The sequence below is a fragment of the Myripristis murdjan genome, chromosome 11 (assembly GCF_902150065.1).
Source record: "Myripristis murdjan chromosome 11, fMyrMur1.1, whole genome shotgun sequence".
Taxonomy (NCBI): domain Eukaryota; kingdom Metazoa; phylum Chordata; class Actinopteri; order Holocentriformes; family Holocentridae; genus Myripristis; species Myripristis murdjan.
In genome coordinates, this window is record NC_043990.1 from 18,996,159 (window position 1) to 19,017,270 (window position 21,112).

A 21,112-nucleotide genomic window follows, 5' to 3' on the forward strand; every position below is an offset into this window, starting at 1 on the left:
TTATAACCCCCCCACCCCCCCCCCCCCCCCCCCCCCCCCCCCCCCCCCCCAAAAAAAATAAATAAATAAATAAATAAGATATTGCCAGTGTCCTATCACATGACACATTTATTATTTATTTTTTATATATTTTTTTATATAATTATTTCTTGTTATTATTATTTATTGCTATTTTTTTATTATATTATTATTATTTATTATTTATTTATTTATTACATTTATTAGAACTGTCACTTTTATGGCATGTCATTTTTATTTGTTTTTTTTTTCCTTTATTTATTTTCCATATACATTTTGCAGTCTCTTTTAACCTCTTAGTCCTTTTACCTATCCAGCTGCTACTAAACCCCGAGTATTTTATTTCGTTTCTATGTACGGTATGTGGAAATGACAATAAAGCTCTCTTGACTCTTGACTTGACATTCTCACCTTGAGACAATGTGGCAATTTATGTGGACTTTTACTTCGAAAATGCCACACCGGATACTCAACTGCTAATTCTGATGACTTTACGTTTGCTCGAACTTTAGCCCAAGTTCAACTAGCGGGAGGCTAACTTTAGCTTATTTCCTGGTGGCTCCTATTAATGGCAGCCAGTGAAGAGTTAACAGTGGCTGTCTCGTAGAAGCAACAGTCGGATACATCACGCTGTCATGTGTCGAGAAGATTAAAAGACACAATTTTACATGTTCTACTTCAAATTTTAATGTGTCGGAAACTTCTCGCTGCAAACTAAAAAAACGAAGCGCTTGGTGAGGCTGTTTGATTTGACCTGGATTTTTTTTTTGTCACCAACTGAATCCCATAATCCCAGGGGTTAACTAAGTTAATCCGAGCTGGCAAATCCTTTTCACACTTCTCTCAACCACGCTGCCGAGGAAAGCCGAGGAGAAGGAGGAGTGTCCCAGACAGCCCGACTTGCATCAATAAAACCGCTTTGACGTGCTGGCCACCAAGTTGCTGCCGTGTTGCTCGGACGTTTCTTCCATCGAGTGAAAAGGGAAACTTAACTGGTCTGCTCACATTCACTGCTGCCGGGAAAATGCCACAAACGCCTCTAATGACCAAAGCGCATTGTGCGGGGACTGATCAAACTGAAATGGTGATTTCTCAAGGTGTCATTGCAGTGGCGCTCCTCTGGGCATGAAAACATAACTTTTCACTTAGAATAAGGAAACGACACGATGGCACTTTGCGGGAGAAGGAGTCGACCCAAGTTGCTCCTCTGCCTCTTCGGAGCGTCTTTTGTGGGATATTTAATTTTCTTCAGGAACAATTCCGGGTACATAGGCGCGACAAATCGACGACAGGCCCCTGGAGAGGAAGATGCGGACTATGAGCAGCAGAGGAAGCCCGTGTACGAGAAGCCTCCGTTGGATTTAAATGCCCTGGGAGAAATGGGGAAAGCTGTCAGGCTGAACCTGGACGGGGAGGAGAAGAGAAAAGAGGAGGAAAGCATCAAAAAGCACCAGATAAACATATATGTTAGCGATAAAGTGTCACTACATCGCAGGCTGCCAGAGAGATGGAACCCACTGTAAGTATGGGCCAGTACAGCAAGGAACCACAATAATCATATAATATGGTGTATTTTAAAAGGCTACTAATATAACAAAAAAGCTAAAAGTCCCTATTTGACTGTTTGAGTGGTATTATAGGGGATGAAAATACCTTCAAGTGTGATTAGGTCATTAGAAACCTATATTGACTGCCACAGACACACTAATCCTTGAAGGAAAATGAAAGTGGCATAGGCTGTCTACTAAGATCATTTATAAGCTGACAGAGAAGGATTTTTGCTCTATGAATCACCATATTTTCCCCGTGTCTCCTTGTAAAGTGGTGCTCTTGTTATAGCTGAACCTGATCCAATTGTATTTACTCCTTGAGGTTATGAAATAATGTTTACTCAGTTCTCTCGGAGTTAATAATCAGATAGCATAACCTTGCTAAAATACCAAGGGAAGTGTGCAAGCATAAACCGCCCAAAGTCAGTGTGTTACCATGACTGGTGTGGTATGGTTTAGGTTTGAGTCCAACATGCCCGGCCCGTACTGTCAACAACAAAACCCAGTAACCCTCTCCACCCTTTCCGTTGCAGTTGCAGAGAGCTGAAGTATGACTACCGTTCCCTGCCATCGACCTCGGTGGTCATCGCCTTCTACAACGAAGCCTGGTCCACCCTGCTGAGGACAGTGCACAGCGTGCTGGAGACCTCCCCTGACATCCTGCTGAAAGAGGTGCTGCTGGTGGACGACTACAGCGAGAGAGGTATGGGAGATAGAGGGCTGACGCAGGGAGGAAGGTCAGGACGAGGGAGATGGAAAGACACGTTGATGGACAGGCACACAGAGGGGCTCTGGGCAAGCGAGCTGACAGGGTGACCGTCAGGGAAGACAAAGACATAGACCGACAGTGAGACAGGAAGAGGAGGAGGATAACCTGACATGTAAGTCAAACAAAAAGACAGAAAAGTAGGTAGACACACAGTGCACACAGGCACGCTAGACAAAGGGAGACTTTCAATGCAGTCAGCTGTAGACAGTAAAACTAATTTACATGTGACATGTGAGGAGCATTTATTCTTCTCTGTGTCTGCTGTTATGCAGGAAACCTTTCAAAATAACCGTTTCAATCATTTGCATGATTGGTAGATTGGAGGACCAGTCATAGAATTTATTCAGTACGACTTGGTACCAAATACAAAGTTTCATATATTTTTGTCAGCATCTCATTTTTTTCTAGGAGGCTTTTGTGAGACAAGCAAAGACACTTGCCTGTGGCATTCTTGTAGTGAACTGCACACTATTAAAAAATGAATTCTGGTCAAGGACATGATTGTTATTCTTCAAGTACATAACCGCAGTTTGGAGTCATTAAATGCTTTTCTTTTCTTCTTCCTTGGACTGAATAGGAGACAAACACATTAGGGTATTGAGCAGTGGTTATTTTGACATGGAAATTCTGATGGGGCACATAATTAAGTGTCGCTGTTTATCAGTCTCAGACAAAATGACAAAACATTTCCTTGCACACACATTTAGTCTTTAAAGAGACATGTTCTAACATCATGGCTGATAGGCCTAGAGTGTCTAAAAACTTCTAGAAAAATACTGACTCACTAACTATATTCAAAAGGAAAGTAGCAAAGCCGATCTCCCATATCTACAGACTTCTTCATAACCTTACTTTATTGTTTCCTATGGGATAAAGTGGCCTTGGATCAGGGCCCGGTGGCTCACTGTGTTGAGTGAGTTCCACATATCACTGAGGCTAAGCCGCAGTGGCCTGAGTTCAAATCCGGTCTAGACCCTTTGCTGCATGTCATCCCCTCCCTTCTCTCCACTCTGACTGTCTAATAAAGCAGGAATGCCCAAAAATTTTTAAAAGGTCTTAAAAATCTTACAAAAAAGGTAGTAGATGTTGCCATGTTGATGTTGCCAGCATCTCTGCTGTTCCATTGTGTTTCTTGGGAAAGTCTTTCCTCATTAAGGTGGAAAAGTTTCTCCTAGACTTAGTGGCTGTTATTAGAGAGGTGATATTATAGGGTCATTTTTCAGGTCAGTAAAAAAGGCTACATCTTTTGTTTCGTGTTTTTTTTTTTTTTTTGGTAAGGAACAATGACTTTGTAACACACTCCAGTTCTAACCAGACAGTAGCACACTAACACAAACATATATCAATTTTCTCCCCAAAACTCCCAATGTAGTGTGCTTATGATAGAAGAGACAACATTAAATGTTTCTCAAGCCGAGGTTGCACATCTTACTTGGCTATGTCAAGCCAATTTAAAAATTTCTGCAGTATTGCAACATCTGGTAGGATTGACCTGCCCCTAAACCAAAGTTGATGCTGGTAATGAGGCACCTCTCCAAAGTTCACTTCATGGATCATCCTACGTGCTGTTTTGTTACATATAAGGACAAGACACCTGATGAAGGCTCTGACCTCAGAACTGTTTCCCTGAAACCGTTTTCTCTTAACTCTTTATAAGTCTGAGATGGAGTAACTCAGATTGTAGGAAGAATTTTTTCTTTTCTGTCTATCATTACTAATTATTGCAATGCAATTTTTAAAAATCTGCCCACAACACAAACTTGGCATTCACATACACCTACAAAAGCACTTTTCCACTCACAAGCACACAAGGGTATGCACACACATGCTACACACATACAAAACAAGTAACCCACTTTCAAAAGCAATCCCTGAATTATCTAACTTGATTCCTTGTTTGTTTCCTTGTAGCTCATCTAAAGGAGCCATTGGAAAAATACATTTCCAATTTGAGGAAAGTGCGTCTGATCCGAGCCACCAAGAGGGAGGGCCTGGTTCGGGCCCGTTTGCTGGGGGCCCGCTACGCCACAGGCGATGTGCTCACCTTCCTGGACTGTCACTGCGAGTGTCATGAGGGCTGGCTGGAGCCGCTGCTCTACAGGTGAGTCACATCAGTTACATGGGGGCTTTTTTCTTCTTGTTTTGTACTCTTTGGATTCCTGGTGCATATATCCAAAATAATTGCCAAAGAGCTTATTCAAACATTTGCATGTGTGCCTGTGGATTTACCTTAGTAGAGCTGTGCTAGCCCACTTGGGTCAGTTTTGGAGAATTTAGCCTAAGTCTTAAGATTTCCTTCACTGAAACATTCCTGCCACAAATTAACTTACACAATTAAACCATTTCCCGTCCTCTCAGAGACTGAAAGTCATTCTGAATAATCAGAACCCTGCTCCCTCTTCTCCAAAACACTGGGCAGGCTAAATAAATTACAGCCTCTAGCCCAGTGGTTCTCAACCTGGGGGTCAGGAACCTCCAGGGTTTTGTGAGATAATTTTGTGGGGTTGCAAGATTATTAGGACATAGAGGAAATAGAAGACATATTTTGCAAAATAATCCTGTTAATTTTTTCAGATGTTATTCTTTTTGTGTTCTTTTGGAATACTGAGTAGTTTTAAAATGTTAGGCCTCTTGACAATTAAGCAAATGAAACAACCTGACAAAATGGTCATTCTTTAGGTGACTGGTGACCACCCTGCACATGCAGCCTGCGACGGGGTTGTGAGTAGGCATCGCTTTGTTTTATGGGGGCCTGAGCCAAAAAGGTTGAGAGCCACAGTTCTAGCCAAGTCAGATCTTTATTATTGTCTACGGGGAAATCCTCTTGGCAGCAAATGATGAAAACACATACATTAAAAAATTAAATAAATCCGTGACTGTTGCATTTTTTCTGATATCAGAGACATGGCTGCAGCCATCTATTACTGGACTTGGCTATTCAACTAGCAAGATGCACGATGCTTTCTATTCTCCCCTGCACCGAAAGGACTGAGCCCTAATTTCGTTGCATTATTATACGTATATGATTGTGCAATGACAATAAAAATCTATCTATCTATCTATCTATCTATCTATCTATACTTTATTGCAGTAGCATGGCTGAGTGGTGTAAGGAGCTGAATGAAATTTAGCCCTTGTCTCGTAATGCTGAGGGTTAGATCCCCACTGCCAACCGAACATTATACAGCAGGGTGTGCCGGTGCTTGGAGAGACTGTCTTTCTGCCCTGCTGAGGTGTCATGCAGTACGTTTAAATGCACTTTAGTAATCGGGTTATTCCCCCTAGTCGGGCAGTCATCTGATTTCTAAAGAGCCTTGTAAATGAGAAACCAGGTTTCCATAATCGGGTTAAAGGATTAACAGAAACCCGGTTAACTGAGATAGATTTCTGCTGGAGAGGCCCGATTACTGGGCCATGTAAACCCTTACTCGGACTTCTGAATGGCTTTTTACGCGAATAGGGAAACCGACATGATAAACACACATTGTACAACACTTGTGAGAGGAAACTTAACCGTCTCTTTCACATGGGCATTGAAGAATGCGTAACGATTTTAGTGTGTTACATTTGATGAAAATATAACGAAACAAAAAAACACATCTGCCACTTCCTGCTTCAATCCAGAGTGGAAGGGCAAAGCTTAGGGAAGTCCCACAAACAAGAGGCCAGCTATCCGGTGCACTCCACTCTGGCTCCATGCAGACTATAACAGTCATCAGTGGTTACAGTTTAGGGAGCATGAGGGTGGGGGAATCCTGGTTATTCTCGCAAACATGTAAAACGGGTTTTTGAGTAATCAGATTTCCTGCCTTAACTGGTTATCCAAAATAACTTTTTTGTGTGCCTGTAAACATAATAATTGAGAAAGACACCACATGTCTATGAGCTTCAGGGATAGCTGACCCATCTGCCATATGCCAGACTTTGACTCGCTTTAGAACATTTTAAAAGGCAAAATATTGTTGGGATGGACATGAGGTGAATAAACCATCTGATGGCTTGGTAGCAACACCTTTCCCCATGTTGACAAATACCCCCAACTCTTTCCTCTGTGCATGCAGGATCAAAGAGGAGCCATCAGCTGTGGTGTGTCCTGTCATCGATGTCATTGACTGGAACACCTTCCAGTACTTAGGCAACTCTGGAGAACCTCAGATTGGGGGATTTGATTGGCGGTTGGTCTTCACCTGGCACACTGTCCCAGAATATGAGCAGAAACGCCGTCGCTCACCCATCGATGTCATAAGGTGTGTTTGTTCTGTATGAACTTTGTAAAAAATTGAGGATAAAAATTAAAATCACAAGAGGATGCTGAGAAACTTCATACATTAATATTTCACCACTGTCAATTGTCATAAAACTGTAGTGGTAGCCTGCTGGCTCATGTTCAGATGATTAAATCTTAACCTGTTTAATACAGCTAACTCTTAATTAATAAGATACCGGAAAATTGGTTCATTAGCTCTTTTTTTCCCCCTCAGGTCTCCTACTATGGCAGGGGGTCTTTTTGCAGTGAGCAAGAATTACTTTCATTACCTGGGAACATACGACACAGGGATGGAAGTGTGGGGTGGCGAAAATCTGGAGTTTTCCTTCAGGGTGAGAGATTGTTTGTCACCATGTTGTGTTTGTCCAAGCACCTCCCTGATGTTTTGTCCTTGAGCTGTGAAACTTACTACTGTTAAGACTGACTACCGATATGAAATACACTTAGCCTTTTGCGACAGTCTGCAGTCCAGTACACAGAACTAAAAAAGCAGTCAGATCTGGTTTGATTTAGCAAGAATTAAACCAGAGGAACCTCTGCAGTCCCTCTCAAAATCACACTGAAAGAATTACAACCAACAGTTAGTGAAAACAGGCCAAAAAGCTTAATACTTTAATTGCAGTGAAGAATTTGTACATCCCCTTTCTCCAATGACCACAACTTCCTCAAGGGAAGGAACTGACAATATTAACCTCAAACAACAAAACAGGTTTTCTGTTTACAAATCCCTGTACAACAAGGCTGTGCATTGTGTTGCCTAACTGAATCATTGCTGAAGGGCTAACCAAATCCTTGTGGCGGTGTTGTTGATATCATTTAGATCTGGCAGTGTGGGGGCAGCCTTGAGATCCACCCATGCTCCCATGTGGGTCATGTGTTCCCCAAAAAGGCGCCATACTCGAGGAGCAAGGCCCTGGCCAACAGTGTGCGGGCTGCTGAGGTCTGGATGGATGAATACAAAGAGATGTACTACCATCGTAACCCCCACGCACGCCTGGTGAGTCACCACGGAGGGTGTGTGTGTGTGTGTACATGATAAACATTTGGATTAAAGACATACAAAAGCTTTTGCTGAGCAATCATCCCAACTCTTTCAATGGTGCTTATTTCAACACATCACTGAATGATTTGTTTGCTGCTCGGAGGATTGTGGCAGTGTATTTTGAGTGCAGCTGCACTCCATAAAATTAGGCTTGATTGATTGATTAATCACATGCTTTCACTACTAAGCAGATTGAGTATATCTCTAAAAACCTGTACAAACACTCACACAACATTGCACACGCTTCCCTTCTCTCTTTCTCTCTCACACTCAAACTTCACACACACTATGCCCCCTGCTGCTGTGTAAACACTCACCTGATTGAGTGACACTTGGGATACATGAGCGGCAGACACCCAAGGTGACAGGGGTGTCAGGCGTTGTGGTATGTGATTACCACCTTTCCATGTCACCCAGTACCAAGGGATGTCACCCACCTGTCCTTGACATGGTGAGAGTGCCAGCTCACAGGGTACTTTGCCTTTGTGTGTATGTGCCTGAGTGTATGTGTGGGAGGGGCTGTGCCAGTGTGTGACAGTGTAGTTAAGAGGATAAGCTCTCTCTAAACACAGATCAGGTGGCGCTCATCATCCTGAGAGGAGGTAGCCTTGCCAAGCCAGCAGTGCCAGGACAAACGCAATCCACCACCAGCTCAAAAGAAGCCCTGGTTGTCTTCCTCTTCTTAGACAAATCAGCAGGCAGGCAGGCAGTCATGTGCATACACACACACACACACACACACACACACACACACACACACACACACACAATATTTTGAAATATTTTATTCAGTTATTTGTGTGTTGTTGTGTCAAATCTCTCCCCTTAGTGTTGTCAATGAATACCTTGGCAACGCAGATACTCACACAGCAGACTGTGTAAGATAAGTTTCAATTTACAGACATTGGCTACACACACACAGAAGGGGCACTGACCCTGTAGGATCTATTGACTTCATTTGATATGCATTCAGTCAAGCATTGGTATGTTTCTCTGGGAAAATTGATTTTTTTGTTTTGCTTCAGCTAAACTACACCTCCACCTTTTTCCTGGCCTGGTTCAGCATCAAGTCAAGCTTTTTTCAATGTATATACTTGAGTTACTTTAATACATGCTGTATATCGACTGCTAATGCTGACCTTTTCACTTTCCTGTCATTCAGGTAGTCTGTTGTAGCTCCCACATTATCTTACCAGATCTAAATCTTTCAGCTTTACTTAGTGTCAAAGCCCTAAGACCGGGTTAAGACAACAAATCTGGACCCATGAAGAAGCTTTCTTCCTCTGTTGTCCTGGTACTTCTGGTTTCCTTGGTACTCAAAGCTTCCTCTATTTGCACCTCTGCCCTCTTCTGGGTATCTCATTTCACTCTGGAAGCACTAATAGTTTTTCAGTGGCCCCTGCTGATCAATATACTAGACTGTGGTTCTCCCACTGTCATTATATTGACTTTTTGTAGGAAATTCACTGGTCCCTAATTTGCCCCTTATTGGCCTTATATAGTGGCCTCACTGGCCCTTGCTGCCCTCTTCCAAAAGCAATTGGCTGCCTCCTTTGGGATTTTTTCTCTTAACAAAATGAATTGATGAAAGGCCAATTAGATTTGTGCTCATGTGCTCCACCACCATCTATCATCCTGCAGTGCCGCTAAACCCTTCCTCCACTTGGTTGGTTGTGGCAAGCAACCGACCACTGGTTGTGACAAACATTGGCACAAGTAAATTACACACGTTTGGATCCTTTTGCGCTTGTTTGAGCAGGATGTAGGAGTGGGCTGCCGTTTGGCAGTCTGTGTGAATGAAGGAGTGTTTACAATTGAGGTGGAACCCTGGTAAGAGTGAGGAGAAGCCTGCCAAGTCTGCAGCAGTATCACTTATGAGTGTAGCATGCTTGTGTAAGGCTGTGGAAGGACTACAGATGGTGCTATTGTATACCATTTCAGCACAGAGAGATGCTGTGAAAGTCTTTTGACACTGTCTGCAGCAAGGGTTTATGCACACAAGATTTTACAGGTTTTACCGTTTTTTGACTGAAAGGTACGATTTATAGCAGGTGTATAATGTCTGCATAGCTGCAGTTGTTTTAATCCTGATATTGTGTTGAATTTTTATGATAATGAGGTGTATGTAAGGTCAAGCTAAAATAATAAGAGGACACTAAAATTTGTTCACTTTGGTTTCAGGAGGCCTTTGGAGATGTGACGGAGCGGAGGAAGCTTAGAGAGAAGCTGGGCTGTAAGAGCTTCAAGTGGTATCTGGAAAATGTCTACCCTGATATCCACGTCCCAGAGGATCGGCCGGGCATGTTTGGAATGGTGAGGAGAACGATGATTAGTCAGATCTTCATTATGAAAGTAGAAAATAGTATGATCAATCAGAATGCCCCCCACACACCGTCTCCCTCCCCCCTCTACCACAAAGACTTCAAACAACAGTGTCAGACTGAACAGTTGGTGACAGCATCCTCGCCTTTTTCATCTTAATAGCCATCTTCTTGACCATGGTCTCTTTTCTCCCTGTCTTCACTGTGAAATAAACATATCAATTAATTAATTATTTTTTTTTAAAAAAAAATCAGAGATTATTTTTTGGACATTTTTGCTATTAGGCAGACATGAGCCCATGAAACATTTAAGAAGGAAACTTCATTAAATTATTAGTTTTTCAGTAGAAAAACAGAGACTAAAATGACAGAACAGCAGCAGTCTATGCCAGTTCATCCATTCCAAACTGTCAGGTTTGTCACTTTGTATTGTGACTCATTGTTAGCAAATTTCACCCATGAATTTGTCCCAGAGCACTGTCTGTGTATCATGGGCTTTAAATTCCCAATCCAGGTATACTGTAAGCTTTTGGTTATGATTGGTGCTTGAGGAGAGAGTGCTATTGCTGTAATGGTGATAATTATGGTTTGTTTGTTTGTTATAGCTGAAGAACCGAGGCAAAGTCAACTACTGTTTTGACTACAACCCCACAGATGAGCATGTGGTGGTGGGCCAAAGGGTCATCCTCTACCCGTGTCACGGCATGGGACAGAACCAGGTACTGGACACAAGTCTTTTTCACTGCTATTGAAGAGCTGGCCTGCGCCTCCTTAACAGTGCCTAAAAGAATTTCCCTGCAGGTCCTGGAAAACGTCTTAAAATATTATGCAACCATAGGGCCTTAAGGGATCATACCAGTGTTTTTCCACATTTTAGCAGGTTTACAACCCTGCACACATCCTTTACCATTTTCTGAAGCACACATTTTTAGATTTTTGAATAATTGCTTATAGTGTTGATTTAAAACATTCAGGTGATACCCCCAGCTTAAAATGCTCCGTCACATTGTGTTATGTAGGTGTCTCCGCAGGTAAAGCATTTCTGAGTTTGCCAGAAATTGTGCATGCATGTGCTATCAGATATAGAAAAAGACAAAATTTCCCACTGGATAGTTTGCCAAACTATCCTAACATTTTGAAAAGCAACAACTTAGATCCCCCATCCTTTTCACAATGTCTGTGTTTACTTAATATTTGTCTTCTGGATTTTTCTTACCAAACTGCATGTGAAAGCAGTCCTGTTTGCCAGCCAACTGTCAGCGTCCAGATGTTAGAGCTTCCCACCAGCATGTGTAAGCAGCCAAAGACTGTAGACTTTTAAATCAATACGGTCATTAAACTAAATTACTACACAACTATACTGTAGCTTTGACAAAATTAGACCCGAGTGGGATGTTCACAGTGATGGATTACCTGTCTCGCAAGTTTCAAGTCTCTGCAGGTTGATTTTCATACCATACAGAAACAAATGGCTGCAATGGAATGTGAATTTTAGTGAACGGGCTGAAAGATTAACCAAACAGCATTTTAGACTGCTATAAGTACAGTTAAATATAACAATAAAAGTCTTAACTTCACCTTAAGAATGCTGAGGCTTGGTGTGGTTTTCTGGCCTTATATCTTACTCTAACTGGCATTGAAATAAGTGTTAAGCTCATTCCACATAACAGACCTGCCAAAAAACATTTGTGGAGTAAACACAGCTACATACACTCTGCCAGTCATTGCTCATTTGAAAATGGATGAAACATGGGCAAGTTTTCCATTATAACATTTAGCTTAGTTTGATTGAGGTTTAATTAATTTAGTGATTGATTTTGAATTGCAGTTTAATTCTTGTTTCAGTCATGCCTCTGTCTTCTATTGCCGGGGCTGTGCCAACATATTTGTTGATTTGAAGTGGAAATAGTGCGATAGCTGTAGACAGATCACGTTGAAGGCCTCCAGCTGTGAGAAGTCTCTATATTTCCATGCTGCTGTGTTAAGATACAAACACTCTCTGATCTGCTGCACTCAGAGAAAAGGGCTGTATGCACTAGCCTCATTCTTGTCTCTTTTTCCCCTCCTCCTTCTATTACCCTGCTGCTGTCCCCATCTCTTCTCTTGTTACTTCTTTTCTTCACATCTCTCCGCTCCAGATCTCACTGTCTTTGCTTTAGTTTTTTTGGTCACTTTTCTTGCACCCTCCTTCCTTCCCTTCCTCCCTCAACCATCTTGTATAAACCTCAGATACGCACTACAAGCTTAGTCCTTGTTTTTCATTTCGATAAGGTGGCATTAATCATTGTCATAAATCCCTACCCTGACTCACCCTATAGTCTCAACAACATCCAGCAGAAAGCCCCTCTGGCCCAGCGCTGTCAATTGGCCGTGACCCATGCACTACTGGACACCGGCACACAGGGAGATGAACATGGGTCTTGCACAGATGTCACAGCTCAGACTGAAATGTTGACTGGTTATGGCACTTACAATTTTAGGTGTACCGTTTGGTTGATGGCTCAAAATTCAGAATAATTTTTAGGCTGCTGAGACTGGAAATACCAAAGTGATAGCAGTTTTGTTGTTGTAGTGTAGGAAAAACTGCAAAGGTGGACTGACTCACATATTTCAGGTAGAAAAGTGATACATGTAAAAGCAGTGTTCAGTGTTTGCACTTTGATTCAAAGAGGGAAGAGTGTATTTCCCAATGCCATTATCCTCTGCAGTTGACAGTCGGGCAGGAAAGCTGTGTGAAATTTACCGTTGTTATTTCAGCAGCCCTCCGTGGGCTCACTGATGTTGTGTGCACTGAAAATGGGTCCTGCAGTGCTTGGGTTTGGCTGCCATGTGGGAGTGCACTGCATGCTGCAAACACAAAAATACACACTCATACTCATTTGTTTATATATACCCTTGTGCTCTATGCATGTATGGATTTCCCTGATAATTAGTTTCCATGCAGTTATTATAAGTGAGGTGTTGAAATGCAGTTGTTTGCATCAGCTTTATGGAGAACAAATGAGCTTCTACATCAGAGAACACCAAAAAAAAAAATGGACCCCAGGTTAGATCATTATTTATTTGACAGAAGCGCTTCCATTGCTATTTATCATGAAATGTCTTTATCGACAAAAAACTTGTCTGCCTCAAGTTAGCGTTAAAAGTTTAATGCAATATTTAGGGGAAATAAATCAAAACTGGCAGTTTCCACTCAGACTTTCTAATGGTAGTTAAAGCGGTTTGCATAAAGAATATTTGGATGGAAGCCCAGCTTTGCATTTCTTCCCACAGTTCTTTGAGTACTCCACGGACGGTGAGATCCGCTACAACACGAGGGAGCCTGCAGGATGCATTGTGGGCGACAACATTTCTACCTACCTGACCCTTCAGCTGTGTAGAAAACGAGGGCAACACCTACCAGTGGACCAGAAATTTCTCCTCCGCCAGGTAAGTCTTCTGTGTGTGTTTGTGCGTGCATGCTTGTGTTTTCAGTGAATCTGCCCTATCCAGATATAACCAAAGAGGCAGAAGCAGGTAGGATGAAAGAGAGGTGATAGGATTGATGAAGCAGGGAGCAACAGCATGGCAGTAAAAATGAAGGATGAGTTGTTTGAGTTGCTCCTTGGATTCACAGGAAGGGATGTTTTGAAAGAGAAGCCAGAGAAACCCCGTGGACATGAGAATCTGACATGAGAAATTAATCTGAATTCTCTCTGACTTTTTGTTCACTACTCTTCATAATTTATACTTTCTCCCCTGAACACCCTGGGGCCTCAGAGTGCACTCAGAACACAATTCTCAAACATACTCTTTCCTTCAGCATCCCCTGTTGTCCTTAAAACAGATCCCATATTGTACCCATCCAATCTCCTACGTCCCTCCACTTTGCCTTGCTCCTCCAGTCCCCCTTTTAATAGCTGCAAAAGCCTCTGCTTTTCCCCTCTCGTTCTCCTGATGCCACTGTCAAAGTCACCTCTACCCCACTGCATAGCTACTGTGCCGGTGTCAAAAGCCAGCATATCTGTAGCTAACCATAAATCAGAGCACCAGCTAGCTGGCTATTTACTGCTCATTGCTGGGAGTTGTTTGGCATGTGTTCAGTGTAGTCACACTGCACTAATGTCAGCAGCAAAGGCATGCTATCTAAATGTAAATGGAGCCAAGAAAGAGAAAATGGATGTAACAAGGGAAGAAGGAGCAGAGGAGGGGCAAAAGGGACAATAGAGGGAGGAAGGGAGAGAAAGGTGCAGCAAGCACAGATGGAGAGGAGGGTAATTAAAGAGAGAGGTGGAAGTGAGTGGAGAGATGGAGAGCAGTCAGGGCAGAATATCTATATTCAAACATGAGGATTGGGTGCTTTGTGATACTGGCCCTTTACACCCCGCTGTCCCTCCATGATAAAACTCGTGCATCAACAATACTGCCGGCCGCCCCAGCTGCATCAGTGGCAGTGAGCAAATCCATCAAGGTCTGCCATGGTTTCGCTCTCGATTGATGGGTTGGTATTGATTCTTCCACTCACTTCTGGGCTTATTTAGATGGAGGAGCTACAGAAGGCCTGGATAGGGGATTTTAAAGGCTGGAACTCTGCACCCGCTGTAGGCTGTTATCAAAGTGTCAAAAAACATACAAGTCTACAGGCCTGCACTCACCTCAGCAGTCACTTGCAAATGAGAAATGTCAGGATGTAGGTAAAAATGGAACAGCGTTAATTTTGCACTTAGAGAGAATTCTTCTCCGTCTCCTAAGCTGTAAATCACAATGTAAAAAGTAGTCACAATAATGTGGGAAGCTATTCTATGTTATACAAAGATACTTCTTAACATGGCAATATTAATGACTGCTTTTTCAAACAACACAGTTAAACTGAGGTTTATATGATTATAGCCACATTTAATCTCTTTTTTTCTAGTTTTGAGACAAATGGTCAGGCGATGCGATTCTTACATTATTAAAATGATGGATGATGAAGGCAACTTGTTGGCATCAGATTATAAAATAGTGAAAGCTGTCTGTTTCTTTATTTTACAGCATTTACTATTATTTTATAATTTTGTGTTTTAGTATTTTATTATTTTACCATTTCTGTATAGTAATTACGTTACATGGTAGAATGTGTTACGTGAAAGGGAATATTTAACATACTGATCCTTACCAAGTAAACGCAAACACACCCACTCACCTTGCTGTTTTCAGGATGGGACCCTGCACCATGTGATGAGCCAGATGTGTGTTGAAGCGGTAGACCAGACGGACAACGGGACGCCAGCCCCGGCCCTCCGACCCTGCTCTGACAGCCTCTTCCAAAAGTGGTTCTTTGAGGAGAGAACATAGCGGGATCCACCAATAATATATTGGTTTTGTTTTATTCAGGACCCTGCAGCTGAAAACAGACACGGTTGCATTGAATTTCAATGTTTTTTGATATTTGTTTGCCTTGCCCTGAAAGGAACTCAAAGGAAGAGGCTTCTGTGTTGCTTCCTCAGCTTTAACCTTTGCACGTTTCTGTGCCGGCTGGATATAGTGGACCTATTGGAAATCACGTTAACAAGAACTGAATAATAAAATTGTTTTGGGGATTTTTTTTATTGCTCATGGGATGCTGTGCTGTTGCAAACAACTTGGGAGATGGGAGCCAACTGGAATAAACATGATGTGATTTGAGTTTTTTTTCCATTCAAGACTAATTTAAGACGTAGTGATGACGTGTGCAATTGTGCATGCTGGCAGTTTTGTGGTTTTTCATTGGACAGGCTGTACACACTCCACATACTGCTGCAACCTTTGGGTAAGGGTGAACTTATATAGCTCACGTGCTTGAATAGACACAGTTTATATGTATCGCTGTCACACTCAAATGCATGCACACACAATTACACATCAGACTGAAACCAATACTTACTCTCTTATTACCTCTGTCAGCAGACCCAGAACCATTTACGAGATGGTGGCTGGCATTGGCTGCCATTACAATGATGTTCACAGCCTCTGCATCATTCCTGGCATTTTGTAGTGTTTCAGTCTTCTCCTGTAGAGGGGGCCAATGCTCCTCTCTGCAGGCTCTTTTCCTCCACTGTGATCTCTGTTTGTCAAATGAAAGTGGGACAGTCCTTCAGGTATTTTAATAAGAACCTTTTCAGGACGTTTTGAGTGCTGGATACTCTAACATACTCATGGCTTAGTAAAAGCCTTAGATCATAGGCATTATGCAAGTACCTAGTACCTCTTACACTTAATCACTAAACTACTGAAAACAGGAGAAACTCCATTCTTATTTTATTCTGCTCTGCTATTTTTGCTATTTTGCAATGCAAACTGAAGAAAAAGCTAGTAGTTTTGTAGTTTTTCTATTTTTCCATGTGCTGTCATTTGCTTCTTGCTTCCATATGGTGCCCTTTCAGCAATATGCAGCGTCACAAGACTAAATCATAGCCATATATAATGGGTTTACTTCACGCGGTGTCAATGATGTTTGTTTTAAATTATGTGTTTGTTTTTTTTTTGTTTGTTTTGAACAGGCTAAATTACTGGATCTATTCATAGCTGTGTTGTTGTGTTGGATATTTTGATTTGATTTTCTATTGACTTTATACAGATTAGTACAAATGCATCAATATGGAATGAAAAAATTATAAGGTATGAATAGGAACTTTATTTTACCTGTAAAAAGTGCCTCACCTGATGCAAAGCCATCTCAATATAAATCAAGATACCCCCTCAGGTTACTGATTAAACCAGTGGTTCTCAATCTTTTTAGCTCATGACCCCTTTTGGTGGCTCACCTGATAGAGCACGTACCACGTATTCCTAACTGCAGTGGCCTGGGTTCCAATCTGTCACGATCAAAGCAGAAAAACCAAAAAATAATCTTGAAACAAAGCAATTCCTACCTTCGACCCCCTGTCACAGGCTGCATATGCAGAGTAGTAAACAGCCCACCTAAACAATGACCACCTGTTTGGATTGTTTCATGTGCTTAGTTATCAGAGGATGCATCATGTTTTAAAACTACTCACAAGAAAACAGAAAAATTGTAACATGATAAAATAATCATTAATTTTCGTATTATTATTTTCTTTTGCCTCTGTCTTAATCATTTTGTGACCACCCCGCCCCCCTCCCCCAAATCTCCCAGCCCTCAGTGTGAGAACCATTGGATTAAATCATGAAAAAATGTTATGTATTAGGAATGTATGCATATTTATGTATGTATATGTTGACTTGAAGAGACACTATTGTCTGTGCCTCCCTGCACAGAGTGTGCACAGGCAAGGAGGTGTTAGCTTTGTGGGCATTTATTTCACTCCTGTTTCCACCTTGTGTGCTAATTTGCACACACTACCTCTGTTTTACCAGTCAGAATCAGCCGGCTCTGGATCCCTCCATTCGGCTGAGCTGTGCTCACTGTGTGTGGCTGCCCCCCAGTCAAAGCAGTGGGACTGAGGGACACACAGTGGTGGGGTGGACAGCTGTTGATGCCTCCAGAGTGCTGGGATGCCAGATGGTGGCCTGATTGATTCTCTGGTCCTCTCCCAATTCTTTATCACCACCTCACAGTGTCTGAGGTGGGCATTGCAGTTCGATAGGTGCTGGGAATTTTCAACCAGGTTGTTTATATTCCCCTGGGATCTAAGAAAGGAAGTTGGGAATTTGATAACTTGTATGCATGAAGTAACTTCGTGTCATATCCAAGCCAATCATATCCTTCCTGGATGCACTAAAGGAAGGTGAGCACCTGTACACGTGTGCTCATGAAGTGATTTCCTGTTTGATTTGTGAATTGAAGTCTTCAAGGACACAGTTTTTGACAGCAGAGTAAAGAATTGTGAGACTGAATGGAACAATTTGTGACCTCTTTTATCATTAACCTCCACAAGCTGTTGGTCCCCAAGTCTCTAATGGGCTCTGCTGGAAATTGACGTTAGTGAATCATTGTGTTGAAATTGATTTTTGGTATTGATTCAGAATGTATACCTACAGTATAATGAATGGGAGGAATTTTTGGGCAGTACCACAATGGGGGCCAATACAGAACAGGAATCCCTATTTGCCAAGTATAATAATTGTACAGGGATTTGTAAAGATGACGTTGGTGTAGGAATATAACACCATATTTTTTTTTTTCTATACACATCACTCCACATATATACATTCCAGATTATTATTGCAGGGTGCAGTGGATTGTGCAATGGTAGGATGAAAAGTGCAAAACAAGTTCTAAGCATAAAGCAAAATGGACAATGCCTACGGTTAAAGTTTACAACGGGGGACATGCAGTATGAGTTTTGGGTAATAAGCAGAATGGACGTAACAGAAGCAGGAGGCAGATTACACCTGGTTCCATAGGGAAAGGGAAGGCAGCATCTGTGAAGGGATTGTAGGGATGTTTTGGTAATAAGTCCAAGTGGGGCTAGTTGTGTAGGGTGACCGCTCTTGGGAAGAAGCCCGTTGGGTTGCCAGGTGTTTTTTTGTCTTAATGGAGCACTGCTGTCTCCCAGAGGAAACTTTTTTGGTACAGTTTGTCAGAAAGAGGCAGTTTTCCAAGTACTGATGGTTGGTAGCAATCATGTAAGACTCTTGTAAAGTGAATTTCTCTGTTATCATTTACGACTGAGGATTTTGTTTTAGACAGAGAAGGAGCCCCTTTTTTGGTCGTCATCCGTTCAAAGTTCTAACTCATATCTAAAATCGACCTCTTGATTCAGTACTCACATTGCATATATTGGACACATCAGTTTGCATCTTATGCTTGTGAGTGCAGTACAAATATTCTACCCTCTTCTTATTAAAAAGGGTTATTTATTGTCCCCTGTGGCCATCTGTTATTCCAGGCGTGTCCTACATAGTAAAACATTTTTTACTGTGGCATTATATTGTATGCTAATTTGATATGGTACACGGCTGTAATAAAATTGATATTCGCCGGTTGGGGATCATATCTTTCTGGCAGGTCGTAGAGGTAGGATTGTTATATCGAGCAGAGCAGTGTTGTAAGTGGTAGCCATGTCCTGGGGATCCAGATGCTGCATAACTGGATGGAACACCTGAACCTGCTAAGTGGCTTGTTTTGCCATCGCCCCTCCCTTAATGGACTATGCAGAGCTGTATTGCCCTTTACAGTAGTGTGGGCATCTTCTGTTTGCAATAGTTAACAAATCCCAACGGAGATGTTTCAATTATTCAGGTTGTGGAAGTGGTTTCATAGATAATTTGCTGGAAATAAAGACTGTCTGATGGATTTTATGCTGCCAGTAACTATAGTGGCCTTAAATTGTCATCAAGAAAATGAAGGATTTAATTAAGACTTTTTTTTTTTAATATATATATATGCTGGGTCCATTCAGTGGACTACATCTGATGTCAATGCACATGTTTACATATTGTCATTTCAACATCAAACTAAAGTGAAAATTGTCTTTTTGTCTTCACTTGCACATTTTGTATTTTGATTTCACCATTTGGTTTTATCTTTCAGATATGTAAACATTGGCCAGACTAATAAAAGAAAAAAAAAGCTGACTTCTGATCTCATGATACACTGTTTCCAGTTTGTCACATTCACATTGTTCCATTAGACGGTGACTCATCTGCATCCACACTGAGAGAAACAGTCAACCACATTTGCCTGAGATGGAGACATGAATTGAAAGGCTTGGAGAGTTATGAGGGATAGAAAGGCAGATAGAAAGGGGGAGTGAGCTTTCCAAGCAGATCTGATTGGTTTGAACACCAGCTGTTGGGTGAGATGGTGAAATGTCGCGCTCGCGCCAAGTCGCCCTGTTCCCCCTGGCGTCACAGTGCTGCCCTGCAGTCTCTCTCAATTACTCATTCATGATGCTCCGCTGTTTGATATTTCATAGGATCCTGGGTGTGTGGGCCATGCCTTTGTGTGGTGTCAACCGCACACCTGCCTCTGCTGGGAGAGAACTGCGGAGGCAATATGGTAGATACAGGATAGGATCATATAAGATTTTTTGTGAACAAAATCAAATAGGACAGCTGTTACTTCAATGGCAGTCTTCTCATAGACAATATATAGGCCACTAAACCAGCAAGCTATTGGTCTATATCAGCCCTAGTGTGACAGTTCAGGTTTTTACCCCAACTGTGATATTTGCTGCTCCCTATGCGTGTAAAAAATCCTCCAAGCTTGACCTGTCCACTCCTTCCCTGTCTCAAGAACGAGTGCTTCACCACAACCATTGTTCTCCAAAATGAATGAAGTGCATCTGGCCCAGCAAACAACACAATTTTGAGTGATAACACAAAGCCAAACTTTTTTTATGAAAGAAGTATAACAACAAAGGTTTGTTTGGATTTCAAAATCAACGCTGTTTTCCAGCCTGCTTGCCAGCTGATGGCACTAATTTGTTTCTTCATCACGACACAACAGCTTTCTTCAGTATTGTACGTTTGTTTACACACCTAGTGGATGAAGACGCTGCGTAGTGATACAGAAACAAAGTAGTTCCACCAGTTAGTAAGCAGGAGCGCTGGAGTGTTGATAATAAATCCCAAATAAACCTGTGTTGTTAGGCATCTTTCAAGGAAAAAATTCAGCTCTGGGTCATCATTCAAAGTGGGGTTGTTTGCTGGGCCAGATCCAGTTCATTCATTTTGGAGAACAATGGTTGCGGTGAAGCATTTATTGTACTCATGAGAGGGAAGGAGGTTACGGATCAAACTTGGAGCATCTATTACACTCATATGGGGAAACAAATATCACTAACCTGTTAAACCTGTTTTTCACCTGCATTTGAAATAAAACTTCATGTTAGTATTGTGTCTGTATCATCCATCATGGGCAGAAAGATATTGGCCTAAAAATAAATCATTCCATCCCTGGAATGAATATACTACAATTTGGGATGCTTTCATGAAGTGAAAATCTTACATGATGTTGCAAAAGAAAATTTCATAAGGGCACACACATCATCTTTTTTTTTTTTTTTTTTTTTTTTTAACTAAACCATAGATCAGTTTCAGCTGACTTTTAGGGCACCATACTGCTTAAAATAATGGCGCTGAACATTTGTACCCCGCAGAAAGCACTGCATGAGTCAAGCTGGTGCCTCTCTCACACAGGATGACATGCTCTGAGGGAAAACTTGCCAGAAAGCTTCACATTCTGACAGGCGCTAATGCTGCCTAGACGCCACTCGG

At 41.9% G+C, this 21,112-nt stretch overlaps 1 protein-coding gene across 1 annotated transcript; it reads left to right on the forward strand.

Annotated features, from left to right (window-relative positions):
* Positions 1 to 527: 527 nt before the first annotated feature.
* On the forward strand, positions 528 to 19,475 carry galnt12 (UDP-N-acetyl-alpha-D-galactosamine:polypeptide N-acetylgalactosaminyltransferase 12). The gene is made up of 10 exons (XM_030064413.1): positions 528 to 1,537; positions 2,102 to 2,271; positions 4,249 to 4,438; positions 6,399 to 6,584; positions 6,819 to 6,936; positions 7,425 to 7,601; positions 9,828 to 9,959; positions 10,573 to 10,686; positions 13,241 to 13,396; positions 15,146 to 19,475. The coding sequence occupies exons 1-10, from the start codon at positions 1,185 to 1,187 to the stop codon at positions 15,281 to 15,283; spliced, it is 1,734 nt and encodes a 577-aa protein (XP_029920273.1). The 5' UTR covers positions 528 to 1,184; the 3' UTR covers positions 15,284 to 19,475.
* The last annotated feature ends 1,637 nt before the right edge of the window (positions 19,476 to 21,112 follow it).

Coding starts and splice junctions, on each gene's coding strand:
- galnt12 (XM_030064413.1), top strand. CDS start 1,185: ATGGCACTTTGCGGGAGAAGGAGTCGACCCAAGTTGCTCCTCTGCCTC. Junction 2,272..4,248: donor GGACGACTACAGCGAGAGAG/GTATGGGAGATA, acceptor GTTTCCTTGTAG/CTCATCTAAAGGAGCCATTG. Junction 7,602..9,827: donor GTAACCCCCACGCACGCCTG/GTGAGTCACCAC, acceptor CTTTGGTTTCAG/GAGGCCTTTGGAGATGTGAC.